General features: G+C 45.6%; 5 protein-coding genes across 5 annotated transcripts; 4 read left to right on the forward strand and 1 right to left on the reverse strand.

Moving 5' to 3' along the window:
- Nucleotides 1–821: 821 nt before the first annotated feature.
- On the forward strand, nucleotides 822–1,669 carry VTP21DRAFT_2715 (uncharacterized protein; the record flags this gene model as incomplete). Its single annotated transcript, XM_069392938.1, has 2 exons — nucleotides 822–863; nucleotides 935–1,669. 2 exons carry the CDS (start codon nucleotides 822–824, stop codon nucleotides 1,667–1,669), a joined length of 777 nt encoding a protein of 258 aa, XP_069249963.1.
- A 501-nt stretch (nucleotides 1,670–2,170) lies between these two features.
- VTP21DRAFT_2716 (uncharacterized protein) lies at nucleotides 2,171–2,983 on the reverse strand (the record flags this gene model as incomplete). The annotated part of the gene is made up of 4 exons (XM_069392939.1): nucleotides 2,171–2,175; nucleotides 2,242–2,637; nucleotides 2,702–2,723; nucleotides 2,807–2,983. The coding sequence occupies 4 exons, from the start codon at nucleotides 2,981–2,983 to the stop codon at nucleotides 2,171–2,173; spliced, it is 600 nt and encodes a 199-aa protein (XP_069249964.1).
- A 278-nt stretch (nucleotides 2,984–3,261) lies between these two features.
- VTP21DRAFT_2717 (uncharacterized protein) lies at nucleotides 3,262–5,089 on the forward strand (the record flags this gene model as incomplete). The annotated part of the gene is made up of 9 exons (XM_069392940.1): nucleotides 3,262–3,409; nucleotides 3,483–3,592; nucleotides 3,674–3,775; nucleotides 3,848–4,025; nucleotides 4,086–4,213; nucleotides 4,274–4,341; nucleotides 4,401–4,644; nucleotides 4,734–4,880; nucleotides 4,946–5,089. The coding sequence occupies 9 exons, from the start codon at nucleotides 3,262–3,264 to the stop codon at nucleotides 5,087–5,089; spliced, it is 1,269 nt and encodes a 422-aa protein (XP_069249965.1).
- Nucleotides 5,090–5,405: 316 nt separating this feature from the next.
- On the forward strand, nucleotides 5,406–10,980 carry VTP21DRAFT_2718 (uncharacterized protein; the record flags this gene model as incomplete). Its single annotated transcript, XM_069392941.1, has 13 exons — nucleotides 5,406–5,857; nucleotides 5,926–6,054; nucleotides 6,112–7,807; nucleotides 7,869–8,308; nucleotides 8,383–9,013; nucleotides 9,088–9,171; nucleotides 9,237–9,341; nucleotides 9,410–9,493; nucleotides 9,558–9,641; nucleotides 9,701–9,836; nucleotides 9,898–10,055; nucleotides 10,117–10,715; nucleotides 10,785–10,980. 13 exons carry the CDS (start codon nucleotides 5,406–5,408, stop codon nucleotides 10,978–10,980), a joined length of 4,794 nt encoding a protein of 1,597 aa, XP_069249966.1.
- Nucleotides 10,981–11,327: 347 nt separating this feature from the next.
- Nucleotides 11,328–14,026, forward strand: VTP21DRAFT_2719 (uncharacterized protein; the record flags this gene model as incomplete). The annotated part of the gene is made up of 7 exons (XM_069392942.1): nucleotides 11,328–11,658; nucleotides 11,727–11,830; nucleotides 11,939–12,039; nucleotides 12,104–12,694; nucleotides 12,774–13,074; nucleotides 13,149–13,697; nucleotides 13,766–14,026. 7 exons carry the CDS (start codon nucleotides 11,328–11,330, stop codon nucleotides 14,024–14,026), a joined length of 2,238 nt encoding a protein of 745 aa, XP_069249967.1.
- Between the last annotated feature and the right edge of the window lie 391 nt (nucleotides 14,027–14,417).

Genomic DNA, 14,417 nt, shown 5'->3' on the forward strand with positions numbered 1-14,417 from the left:
AAAGCACTAGCACTGGACCGCAAAAGAATATGCATAAAGTATTTGTACTGCATATCAGGTTTAATTTTTTGGCATGCGGAAGATATTGAGAGAATCCCGGATATGTTGCGTAGATATTCCATGTTGGCCGGATGGAGTGTCTTCAAGTTGTATAAACGTTTCTTATATGTTTAAATGCGTCCTCGGAATATAAGAAGCAGTTTATATTACAAATGCTGTTGATTTAGTTAAAGACAAAAGAAATACCAAAATATGTTAGCTCTTAGCCCTTTGAATATGATCGGATAAAATATCCTCGAATCAAATGATAAGGGAAATCAATTCAGTATCCGAGCATAACTACCAAACGTTGCAAGATTGGTTGATTATTATGTCTGTATAATTAATCGATAAAACTGGCGTCTAACTATAATTGTCAGTCGTCACCTTAATAAAGCTTTGCTTAGAATTAACATAATTTGTTATGTAGTGAGAAGTGCTCAGTAAGATGAGGTCTTTGTAGCAAGGGATCTCATCGGACAGATCGTGGCAAGAATTCAAGAATCCTCAACCAATACGAAACTTTAACTTATGATGGAAGTTTGCAGTTTTATTGCACATTCATTATGCATTTGATATGATCCTCTTGTGGATCAGCGATACTAGCATTCAGACCCTTTAGGTCATATAACCCAGCCATCTTAAATATGCATCGAGGCGCTCTAGAAATTATAAAGGGCTCTTAATACTGTATTTTAGATGTGGCGCAGCTTTACATGTATTTTTGCAAACTGCTTCTAATAGATTCCGTTAGAATAGTTCCATTAAAATATATTTCGATCATGGATTTCCAGAATCGTGTAGGAAGTAAGATTAGAAGCGGAGTGAGTATAGCTTTTGTTTATAGATAGCTGATTTCCTCATGTTGACTGATCATCTTTTTATTGTATACTAGGGTGTGGCAGATTGGTCAGAGAGTAATGCGGACAGGCGTGAGCGACTTCGCAAGCTTGCGCTCGAGACGATTGATCTTGCTAAAGATCCTTACTTTATGAAGAATCATCTTGGATCCTATGAATGCAAGCTTTGTCTTACCCTCCATACTAACGAAGGAAGTTACCTAGCACACACTCAGGGCAAAAAGCATCAATCCAATCTTGCACAGAGAGCTGCACGAGAAGCAAAGGATCGCGACGCTGTTCTGCCTGCCCCAGTCGCTGCTCCTAAAACTACTGCAGTTGTGAAGAATGTAATCAAGATTGGCCGTCCGGGCTACAAGGTTACAAAAGTGCGGGATCCCAAAACAAGACAACTTGGAATGCTCTTTCAAATATCCTACCCTGGGATTGCTCAGGGTGTTAAACCTAGACATCGATTCATGTCTGCATACGAACAGCATGTAGAAACACCCGACAAAGCCTGGCAGTATCTTATCGTTGCCGCAGAACCTTATGAAAACATCTCATTCAAGATACAGAGCAGCGAAGTGGACAATGCTCCGGGCCGGTTCTGGACTCATTGGGATCCCGACGGAAAACAGTTTACTTTGCAGTTCTTTTTCAGAGAGTACCGCGGGGGTGCCTACGAGCCTGGCCCACCCGGAGGTGCCGCGAATACCGGGCCGATTGCTAACCCTCTAAACCCTTACCAAGCTCCCTCATTAAACCAGCCCTCTTATGTTCGCTCTTAGTTCCACTTTAATTGTAATGCATATGGAAAAATAAAATCACTTTGTATAGTTGACGTAGCTGCTTTCTTATTTTTCCTTTGGTGAAAGCCTCACGGAAATGTTTAATCTTTAAGAACCCTCTGGGGTACCTCAACAAACTAATAGTGCCAATGAATCGTGTGCTTCGCTGCCATTGACAGGGAATTATTGTGTAAATTCATTTGCAGTTAATGGAAAGTGTGGAATCGATGCTTGCAAGAATTATTCATGTGGTCTAATCATCCCTTCAATAAAGATGGAAACAGAATATATTATTATTAATATAAGATTTTAATGCAAACAATATAAGGGGTGGAAGAGAGAGAAAAGGGGTGGGGTGGGGGGGGGGGGGGGAAGGATAAAGGAGGGAGGAAAGATAAAGGAGAGGGGAAAGTTGCGGAGAAAATTTTGGGGATTCTCTAAATTTTGGAAGTAATTGCGTAGGAAGTCGTTTTTCAAATTTGAACTAAATCGTACGTGAATTTACTCTAAAAAAACGAAAATATAGTGAGTTGCCACGGGCCATTAGGGCTCTCAAGACAGATTCAGCTTACCCTCATCCTCATCGTCCTCACCAAGGTCAATCTCTTCGTCATCATCGTCCTCCTCATCAATGCCTTGGTAGTAGCGGAAGGCATTGGGGAAGATATCGTCACGGATGAGTTCGCCAAGATCGGAATCTTCGTCCTCAGAGAACCACTGGAAGAAACTGCCAGTCTCCTTCTTGGTCACATCCTTGCCCTCCTTCCAGTCGATGGCGAAAGTCTTTGCCGTCGAGACATCGTTCTCGTCTGTGGTGATTTCCTTGACAAGGGTCTTGTTGGTGAAGAAGGGGTTCTCGGAGAAGGTGAGTTCGATCTTATAGTTGTCGGGGTTCTCCTCATCACGGACAACGTCGAGGGTCTCGAGATGCTCAAGGATTTCAACATCATCATGCTCAATGAGCTGGTCTATTAAAGGAAAGGCAGGTTAATTCGAGTTCTAGTTCTTGTAGGGTAACCAAGTAATAATTACTGGTCACGGGATGGTTGCCGAGCTGGAAAGAGAGAAAAAGAAAAAAAGTCATCAGTTTGAGTCCGAATTTTCGTCATTGAAACATTTCTCTTTAGTAATACATACAACTTGGAGCCAGAACTTGGGCACGGTTGCAACGATTTCGGCGCGCTTCTTGTAGATGGGGCCAGTGAGCTTGATTTGCTGCTTGACGAGGTCACGCTCAACATTCTCCATCTCCTTCTCGATTTCCTCGAGCTGGTTGAGAACAGCGGGATCAATTTCAATTTCACCGTTAGACATGCTGATAGTTGCTAGTGTTTAGTAGGTATAGGGCAGAAAAATCAGGGAGTGAAAAGCGCGTCTTGTAAACAAAAAAAAGGTGAAATTTTTATAAAAAAATCGGACTTCCAAATCCTAGCTGTAAACAATATGTTTCTTTTGCAGTCACGCGATCTTTGATTGGAAAGGTCCGTTTGCAAACCATACATCGAAGATATTGAAGGATCGCGAAACAGCCCCCTCCCACTCTTCCTAACTTTATTAGTTCATCGAATTCGTTTCACCGAACCCCAACGAAAATGCGTGCATTCTCACGTCAGCGCCCGAGGCTTCTAAGCAGCATGTGCACACGGAAAATTATTAAATTAAGGCCGAAGCCGACCCTAGAATCGCGAAGTGGTACTCTGCTGAATTCAACCAGACATCTGTGCATATCATGGCCACTGAGTAAGCAGACGCCTCCCCTGGAAATAGTTGGTGTTAAGACTCTCATGGAGTGGAAATTCTTTTTCTCTGTTAGGGCAGGAGATAACCGCAGCGCAGAACGGAAAGCTTACGCCAAGAATATTCGACCTCTTAGAGGCCAAGAGATCAAGGCATGAGCAGTTAGTAGGGGTCATCAACAAGGAGGTAATGAATGGAGCTGCATTACGAGGAAAAATATATTTAGGCTTAACGTCAGCTATTATTTTTTTTCTTTGCCTCATTCAGGCAGCTAGCATGGATTCTACAAGGCGTGCGCAGGTTTCAAAGGAAATGAGCGAGCTTGAAGATATTGTAAACACTTATCGCGAGTGGCAAATAGCCTGCGAGGTAACCACATACCACTTCGGTTGGCATTTTACTTTTTCGTAGTTTTATTTTAACTCTATCAAATAAGATCAGACGGTGAAGGAGATTCAGAAAATGGCTAGTGATGCTGATAATGAACTAAGACAGCTAGCAGAGGAAGAGGAAGAGCAGACATGGGAACGAATCGAAGAGTTAGAATCTCAAATGTTGGAGATGTTGATTCCAAAAGATACTGCAGACTCTGGAAATGCAATACTGGAGATACGAGCTGGTAGCCATTTTAATTAATATGCACGTATTGAGCAGCTGAATAATATAAAATTTTTGGTAGGTACGGGTGGGGACGAAGCTGGGTTGTTCGCGGGGGATGTGTTGCGCATGTATGAGCGATATGCTCTTGCACAGGGATGGAAGTTCGAAATCTTAAGTATCTCCGGCGACGATAGAGGAATGGTTAAGGTCAGGATAATCCATCATAATGCTGTAATGCAACAAAGGAATATTCAAGTTTAGCACTAGGATGCAACGGTTAATGTTTCCGGCCATGGCGTGTTTGGGAAACTCAAGGCTGAATCAGGAGTTCACAGGTTTTAAATTAGTGCTTTATCGAGTTTGAAGATCCTTAGATGACCTTCTTTACCTATAGAGTTCAAAGGGTTCCTGTAACCGAAAATCAGGGTCGCGTTCATACCAGTACGATTACAGTAGCCATTCTTCCACAACCGACCGAGGTGGATGTGGTATTACGGGAACAGGACCTGAAAATCGATGTATTCCGATCAGGAGGTGCAGGCGGCCAACATGTAAATACAACCGACAGTGCGGTGCGAATAACACATATTCCAACTGGAATTGTAGTGGCGATTCAAGATGAACGATCACAACACCGAGTAAATATCAATATCTCAATCTATTTTCTTTTATTACATATTTTGGCTTTTCAAACCAGATTCTATTTTTCATTATTTTTTTTATATAGAACAAAGCAAAAGCACTTAAAGTACTTCGCGCAAAACTTTTTGAGATAGAGCGGGAGCGAATTGATAGCGATAGACGCGAGGAACGGCGGAAACAAGTCGGGACTGCGAAGCGATCGGAGAAGATCCGCACCTATAATTATCCTCAGGTACACTACGAATAATTATTAAATGTATATATCATGTTACCAATTTTAATTCATTATCACTCTAGAGTCGAGTAACGGATCATCGCCTTAACCTCACGCTTCACGACTTAGCTGGTGTCATGGCCGGAGGGCCTCCTCTTGAGGAAATCATTGCAGAGTTGAGGAGGTGGGAGGAAGAAAGAGCAATCGCTGAGCTATCGAATCCGTAAAAAAAATATAGAACTTTCAATAAAGTAGTGATCTAGAAAACACAAGCCTACATTTTAATATACAAATTCGACGCAAAACAAGGAATGATTGGGGAACGCGTAAATTTTTAGTGTTTCTTTAATATTTGTTACCTTGACACCAAACGCGCTCTTTTCTTCGCCTCCTTATATTTTCATTCTGAAAATTCACCATTTCTCCTTATTTTTCCACCTCCTATTTCTGACTTTTTCTCTCCCCTCTCACAAATTCAAAGCATTTTGCCCCTCCTCTCTTTATTCCGCTGAAATATCCCCTCTATAATAGAATTGTACATCAATGGATGAGCTGCGCTCTCAGGATAGCGCGCAATTCTCCCCTCTCCCGGATCCACAAACCGATCCCTCCAATCCTGCACCTACTGCAAAAACGCCTCCCGATACTCCACATGAACACAATTTAAATGCAGAGAATTCCCAGGCTCTCTCTGATCGTTTTCTAATCCAAGATGAGCCAAGTACCTTTATAGCCGACGCATCTGTTTCTTCGGGCAGCTTTGATCTTAGTATTGTGGAAGATAATTCGAGGTTAGAGGAGGGTGATAACTCGCGGATGTTGTCTGACGGCGGCACGCCATATTACTCGACAATGTCTGCAGAGGAGCGATCAAGAGACATTGTCATCGACATGGAGAAGGAACATACTCCTGGACAAATGAATCATATAGATTTAGAGAGAACTAGCATACCTAACAAGAATTCACCAGCGGAACAACAAGTATATCATAGGAGGTTTGTTTAAATGTTTAGAATGCCTATGCTATATTACTAAAGAAATTTGTTTACATTGATCTCTATAGCTCTAACAGTACACCTTCGATAAACCGTAATATATTTGGAGATAATTCACCATCGCTCGGATTTGCAGAAAATACAAAGCTTTCGTTTTTGATAAACGATTCGATTGTAGCTGGGGACTCGCCAAAAAGGTACTTTCTCAATTCATTGTTAATAGCTCATGTATTAACTTCCTATCAAATTTACAGTCTATCCTTTTCCAATCCCCTCTATGCTCAGCTACTAAAGGATCACGCCTCTATAAGCGACAGGCTTACTGAAACACGGAGAGAGTTGGAGCAGACTAAGCAAGAGCTGGAGCGTGCCCACGAGGAAAATATGGCACTGTATCAGCAAGTGAATATTGCATTGAAGATTGAAGATGCTGATCTGGAGCTTGTGCGTTTAAAAAAACTTTTAGAGGAAGAATTGCATAAGCAGGATGAGGCTCGGTCGAAGCTCAAGGATCTTCAGTCTTCCTACCCTGAGATAAAAAGTAAAGCAGACGAGTTCCAAGGGAAACTGGAGGATGAGCTAAAACGCAAGGAAGCGATTCAGGCTAAGTTGCATGAGGTGGAACGTGAACGAAAAGAGATGGAATCGAGCTTGCCGGAATTACAAGCTTCTTACCAGAAGGTCAAGAGCGAGACAGAGCGATTAAAAAGCGATTTCGAAAAGGAGAAAAAACAGCACGACGAGGTTCAATTATCCCTTACAGAGCTACGCAAAACTCTTCCCACAAACATTAGCGAAACCGAAGAGCTACGCAAGAAAATTGAGGCTGAAATGAATACCCAGGCTGAGTTGCGCATGAAGTTGAGCGAGGAGGAGAAGTGTAATGGGGAGCTTCAAGAAAAAATTGCTGCGCTGCAAAAGGCAAACCCCGAGTCCCAGTCTAGAGCTGATCTCCAGGAACAAATAGGGCGTCTAGTCAAGGAGAAAGCTGCGTTAGAACAGCAGGTTAAACTCGTGTCCTCGGTCAACGACTCCAACGCTGTCACTGAGCAATTGAAACAACGGTTAGCAGAGGCCGAGAAGCAACAGGATGAGGCCCTGGAGAAGCTAGAGGAGGAGCAGAAAAAACAAGCTGAGATGCGTGGAAAGCTGGAGGAGCTAAGGAAATCCTATCCTACAATTAAGTCGGAGATCATGCTTCGTGAAGAGCTGGATCAAACGATAAAGGCGAAATCGGAGATCGAGCAGCGTTTAAGCCTTTACTCAAAGATCGAAGCAACCGTGGCGGATATTGTGCAGCTAGAACAAAGGCTTTCGGATGAAAAAGAGCGACAATCGGAGCTACGCACTAAACTCAATGAATTACGTCGCTCGTTCCCGGAAGCGAGAACCGAGGCAGCACTTCGCGAACAATTGGCCACCTGTGCACAAGAACGAGATAATGCGCGCGAACTGTTATCGAAGGAGCGTGAGTCACGAGAGGTGCTCGCCGACGAAAACGAGCAACTTAGACATAAATTGGCCGAGCAACAAAAGTGTGTCGAGCTGATGCGAATGCATGCGGAGAATGCAAACCCTCCTGAGCATCAAGCGACAGGGGCAACTCCCGACTCTGAGTGGAGAGTACAGGAGCTGCTTCTTTTGATAGATCAGCTTGAGCGAGAAAGAAATGATCTCCAGCATGATCGCGATGAGCTGCTGGAAAAAATGGAGTTTCAGCGCCAGGCACAAGGAACCGAATATATCACATCCACATCTCCCACCGACTCCCCTACCATGTCTCAGTCGATGGTTCATTCTGGTGGGTCGGTTGAAGAAATCGCATATTCAAGCACACCAGCGCGGCAGGTAAAACAGTCGTTCGAGCACGGGAGTGGATTTGGCGAACGACGGACCAGTATAGGATCCATGGACACGGTGGAAGACGCTCGAAGTGGAACGTGGAATATGGTAGGTTCTAGATGTTGTTTTACTTTCTTTTCTCCTATAAGTAATCTAATACTTTCAAAAGCGGAAGAGCGACACCGTATCCAAGTCGTATTCCCCTGCCCCATCCTGGCTGAACATGGACCTTCAGTCGCCCGAGCGCACTCAGCCAAGCTCCCATACGCCAACCATGTCGCCTGAGCTTCTCCGTCTCTCATTGCCCGAGCAAGTCAAACGTCTTACTGATATCATCTCGGATCTCAAAAACAAGCTCGCCGACAAAGACGATCACTTGCTCTCCGCGCAGGTCGCGAGCCAATCCGCACAGCATCAGTTGGAGGCTGCCAAGGAACGCATCGAAGAGTTGGAGGCAAGATGTAAATTGGCGGAAGCAACGGACGACATCCTCGGTAGAATGCAAGAGTTTTCGTCCAAGTACAAGCAAGCATTCAGTGATATTAACGAGCAACTGTTGCACCATAAGAGTTTTATGAGAGAAAGCGAGGTTGGAGAGCAAAGTGTCATGTAAGCCCATTGCCCGACTTTGGTTTATATTAACAGTTTAAGCGATAACCTTTTTGTACACAATTTGTTCACAGAGGCGGGTATGACGTGGATAACATGATGCGCAAGAACCAGGAGACCATCGAATACTTCGATCGTCTCATGCAAACGCTCAGCAACCAAAAACGCTCGCCCGCCACCTGCAATGCTGCAACCGCTCAGTCTCCAAGGCACACTCCACCTCTCTCCTCTGATGCGCCTCAACATCAGCAGAATTTATCTTATCTTGTGACCATGGGTTCCGACACTTCGACTATGCGTATGAGCACGCTCCTAGACCCTCGCACACAAGAACTGCTCAATAACGTGTATGATAGAGTGAGGGTAATGCTGCGAATGGCAGAAGAGACCATCCGACGTTTGGAGCAGTCCGGCTCTCCCAAGGATGGGGACCTGACACCCCCAAAGTCGATTTCCACAAAGCTCAGTCGTGAAGTGATTGAGACATGTTTGCAGCGACAGATGGAGCTCTTAAAGCAGCGACCTCCTCTGCTTGAAAGTTTGGATGCTTTAACACTTGTCCTATCCTCGGTAGCGATATCGCCCTCAGTAAGCAAGACCATGGTCGGTACCGACGAGGATGCAGTGGAGGGTACTGACGATATGAGAGTGTCCGTGCGACGAGAGATGGAGCGAATTGAAGAACAGTTGAATGAAACACTCGAGGTTTGTGTCTCAGATTTATTCCCTAGTTTTTATCAGAGCAAAGAGTAAGAGCCGCTTGTTTTAATTTTTTTTAGCGTCTGCGGGAGGCCAACTCGGAACGAGAAATCATTCAGAATAAAAATGAGCAAATTGTGAATAGCTTGAGTATTGCAGAGAAGGTAAAATACAGGCTGCATTCGTAGAACTTGATTGAATGTTTAACCACGGCTGTTGTGCTATATAGAAATTGAGTGAGTTACAGGGTAATAAAGACGAGCTGGAAGAGCAGCTCAGAACATCGACAAAGGAGAGAGAACATCTCTCTAAAAATTTAGAACTGGCACAGAAGGTATGAGCCAGTTTATTCTTAGTCACTTGCGTTATGGGCTATTGATAATAGTATCCCTCTTGCAATAGCAATTGGATGCTCTAAGGCTAGAGAAGGAGGGGCTTCAAGTTAGATTAGATGAATCAAACAAACAGCTCTTTGATGCGCTGAAGGTCGATTTTTTTTCTTCAAACTCTTTAGAAGCGTAATTCTGACACTTCTAGCGTAATGCTTTAGAACCAGGAAACGCTGGAAGCGCATAAAGGAACCATGCTTGGGAAAGAAGATGAATTACAAAAGCAGGTGTGCGAGATGCGCGAGGTTAGCTCCCCACATTAACACCCCCTTGTGAAAATAATCTAACCCGGAAATTTGGCTAGAATATGACCAAAATACTTGTGGAAAATAACGATTTACACGAGAACCAAAAGCGCCAAAACGAGATTAATGCATCCATTATCGCAATGATTCACCAAATGGGCCAGGTTCTTGGGGAAGAGCACCAGCTGAAAATACGTAAGTCATCTGAAACTTTTATTTTGCAATACTATCGCGTATTTACAAGGCTGCAATATAGCCAACCCAGGCTCGGAGGTGGAATTTTCTCAAGAATTGCTCGAGTTGGAAACTCTCTTGCAAGGGCATGTTCGCCATATCTATACTTTAGTACAAGAGCATGAAAATGCGGTGCAAACACTAACTGAGCTGGAGAGGAAATACCAATTTTTGAAGAGCGTAAATATCTTTCACTCCTCCGCAGAACTCTTTTGGATGCTAAATGCCTTTTTTTTTGCAGGAGTGTTCGCATCTCAAACAGAGCCTTGATTCTGCAGATGCAGACCGACAACGACTCCTCGATCAACTTCGCCAGCTGGAGTCGTCTGAACACAGCAGCCTTGATCGGGCTACCTCGAATTCCCGCCATCAGCCTGAATTGCAGGCTGAAGTTTTACATCTCCGACACCAGGTGCAGCACCTTAGGCAAGAGATCCAGGAGCAGTCGGATCAGACAGCAGAATTGGATAACTTAAGGGAGGAGTTGCAGCGCCAGCAAGAGATGCTTGTCTGGCGACAGCAGCAGTTGGAGCAACAGCGCGATGACCATGATGCACGAATGAGCGAACTTGACAAACAGCATCGCGGCGAGCTTGAACGCATCAGGGGAGAATATGAGGCCATACTGCGGAAGCTGAAGGAAAAGGCCGCGATGGTGCAGCACCCCCCAAAAGATGAGGCAATAAAGGACAACTATCAACGTGTTGTTGAGCAGTATCGTATGCTAGGGCGAGAGCTATGGTATTGCAAGGAGGCAAGGAGACGGGAGCTGGGATTCCGGATGGACCTGGCCTATCAGAAGAGGTTTTTGATGGTTTTAATTGGAGGTGTGAGAGCCTGGTGAGTACGCTTGCGGCCCGTGGAATACATAAGGGAGCATAGCACTAATTTCTATTCACTCTGCTGTAGCACCTTTGCGACGGAAATGTTTGTCGAGAATGTGACGATGCGCCGATCCGTGGCCAGTATCCAGGTGATAGCTCGGGCTCGATTGAAAAAGGCGCTCCGAGTTGTCTTGGCTGTTTCGCGGATGAAGCTGTTGGGGCGACAGTGGACGGAGGTGAAATCGATGAGGCCGATGGCCCGAAAGGAAATTGCATATTAAGAGTGCTTGGAGGCTCCGACGGCTGGTTGGGAGCTCATATTCGATATCTCATATATAACGGGGCATTCCATGATTCCGATTATTCTTTTGACTCCATTGTATCATTTAGTATTTAGCTTCTTTATTAAGTTGATTCCGATCTGTATAATAGTTGTAATGACGGTCATGTTCTGCTAATAAGATTTCTTTCTCTATTTTCGGAATATTATCTCGTGAAATTTGGCGGCAAGTAAAAGGAAGGTTGTGACTGGGTGCAAAAATCGTTTGTCGAAGTGTCCTTTTTTGCACTTAATCTTCAATGTTTGCCAAACATCGATCATAGATTTCTTTTTATACTTCCAGCTAAGATGTCACAGCCATCTTCCCCAACAACAGCCTCCGTCCCCTCTCCCCCTCCACCTGCTCTCCGCCGCCACAGCTTAGGGCGTACCTCAACGCTCACCTCATTATCCCCCGTCTCTGTCCACTCTGATCATATTCCGCGATTTTCTAGCTCAACCCCCTCTCTATCCACCAGCGGCACCAATCCGCCGCGTAAAGCTGGAACAAACTCATTAGTGGGGAAGAAGACCCTAAAACCTTGGCGTGTTCCTCCTATGGGGAAGATGCAGGTGATTTTAAAGGGGCTGCAGCTCAACGTTGGAATCAAGAGACCCTATGTTATCATAAGATTGGGAGGTTGGTTATGCACATTGGTAGATTGTGGAGGGAATGGGTCAATAATTGATGATGGTGTGGTTTTATAGGCCAGCAATATCAGACAACGGTATCAGAGTCTCCAGAAGGTAACTGGAATGAGGGATTTGATTTCAGAGTCAGCTATCACACACAACTTTTCGGCACGATTCAGGTAGCTTCTCAATTCCCTCCTCTATTTTGTCTACCTAGACACGACCGGCCAGCGGCCTTGTTTGACCTGTCTTTATTTATTAATGGTAACTGTGATGCAAATTGATAGCTGGATTTATACGATGCATATATGCTACTGCCTGATCGGCACGTGGGGAGGGCCGAGATTTCGATTAAGCACTTTGAGGGATTGCCTGAGGTATTCACGAGGTGTGTATATGAATTGGGCCACTCAATAAGCCGAATGGAAGGGGTGCTGAACTTTTTCGCTTAGTTACTACGAGATATGGGAACGGCATCTAAGCGAATCCCGTATTTCTACTGTGGAACGCAAGTCTGTTCTCTCTTCAAGCATTGGTGCAATTAAGGTGTGTGTTCGCTACCGTTTCCAGCGCGTAAGCGAACTCTCCAAGGACGAAAAGCTATTACACTCGCCTGCATCCCTATTATCCTCGCGACGCCAGCAGAACAATGTATCCGATGAAATTCCTGATGATGACGCGGAGCTTGAGAGCGAGTTCCAGAAAAATCTTCTCGAGGAGCGTAGCGAGCACCAAGGATTCCGAAAATTAGAAGAAGGGGATGTGCGCCAACGGCAAATAGATAACGCGAGAAAGGGGAAGAGCACGGCGGAGCCCTGGGACGGGGACGTGTATGATTCCGAAGACGAGGAGGAGGACGAGTTACTACTGAATAATTCAATCCTCGATATGATTGGATCATGGACTGTGTCGAAGGAGACGAACCGAGTCTTGAAAACCATTGTGCGGCTAGCGACGGCCTTCGGGCAAGGCTTTGAGTTGTCCCATCTTCAGCTTTTGACCGGGTTCACCCTGCTTGAAAAGTTCTACGAGAAATTACCACGGTAATAGGAACATTCTTCTTTGGAGTGGGGTTAGGGAGTGTAACTGATAAATTTTCATCGCGAACATTCTCGTTAACAGGGAGCACACCGGCGACTATGTGACAAACCTCGCTGAAATTGAAGAGGCCACCTACTTCTGGAAGTTTTCAATTGCCGCCTATGGTTGGCGCGGGCTGAATTTCATTGGCAGAGGCAACGGTGTGTTTGTGGATGCCATCCGGCAGAATTCAGATGCGCTCAGCGTGATAGAGTTCCTTGCGCTACCGAAGGAGGACTTGCTCGCCTATGAGTTCAGGAGCGGGGGGGTCTTTCATCCAAGCTATTATATCGTGAGGGATCGGACGACGAATTCCATTGTCCTATCTATTAGAGGAACCATGGTAAAGCGACTGACGGTTGAATTAGCCCTGGAATTCCCCTGAAGTTAAAGCCCATATCTCTGTCCCCTTGTTAGAGTGCCTTCGATACCCTAACCGATCTCGCGTGCGAGTATCAGCCGTGGAAAGGAGGCCTTGTGCACTCAGGGTTCAAGATTGCGGCCAAATGGTTTATGACCCACGTGGTCCCGCAGCTTATCACGTATGTGAATGAGCACGACACGAAAGCGCTCTATATAGTCGGGCACTCGCTCGGGGCAGGGGCCGCGTCGATTCTTACCATGATGCTGCTTGACCATATGCAAGAGTTCAAGAAGGGCGAGGACTTCCTTCTAAAGTGCTATTGCTTTGCAGCCCCATGCTCGGTCTCGCTCGATTTAAGCCTCCGATACCGGGACACCATCGAGAGTTATGTATACGGCGACGACGTGGTATCTCAGCTTAGTTATGGGAGTATGGTCGATGTGAAGGTGATCATGTTGGCAGCCGTGGAGGCCGCGAATCAGCTTGGGACGAGCAAATTGATTCTGGGGTACAATCCGGATGACGAGGCATGGGCCAAGGCATTCAATCATATTAGGGAGTGCAGGCGGCATCTCTCTTCGGCGCCGTCGCCCAATCCAAAGGTAACCTTTACGCATTGGCGAATGCAGAAGAGAAACGATGAGAAGAGCTGAGTCTTTTCTGTTATTAGCTGTATGTGGCAGGCAAGCTGTATCAGTTTTGGTGTGATCCTACCCCCGAGAATCCACGCCATGTTGCAATAGAGCGCTCCACGCCGCGCGTGTGCGAGGAGGTGATAGTTGCACGACGCGGGCTAACCGACCACCTACCGCACCTGTACAACGATGCGCTGATGCGAGCACGGGAGGGCATGATGTTGCGGGATACCTCAAGAGAAGAGTGTAATGGCACGAATGTGGATGCCGATGTCGATCGATTAGGAGTGGATTAGACACCGCCTGAAGCCTTGTCAATCTGTTAGTGACATTAGCAATAATAAATAGTTCGAACCTTGATTTTCTGGTTAGCGTGTGCGAGCGGGGGGGGGGGGGGCAGGGCCGACCGGCTGTGGGGCTCAGGGAAGCGAGGGGAGCAGGGAGGCGAGCCAAACAATGCTGCACCAAGCTCCCCCGCCCACATTGCGGTACAGAGCAGAAAACACAGGACACCAATTTGGACACAGCCGCGGGAAGGTTGTACCAAAACCTTGTGTGCTCTTCTTAGTTCTCTTTTCATTTTTTATTACTTTTTTCCTGTTCTTCTTGTGAGATCGGTTGCGCCTGATTTGCAATCTCCATTTCCCGCGATCGGATGGATGGGATGCGTGTTCATGCCCTGGCTCT

Source organism: Calcarisporiella thermophila (assembly GCF_041956535.1).
Source record: "Calcarisporiella thermophila strain CBS 279.70 unplaced genomic scaffold VTP21scaffold_15, whole genome shotgun sequence".
Lineage (NCBI taxonomy): Eukaryota > Fungi > Calcarisporiellomycota > Calcarisporiellomycetes > Calcarisporiellales > Calcarisporiellaceae > Calcarisporiella > Calcarisporiella thermophila.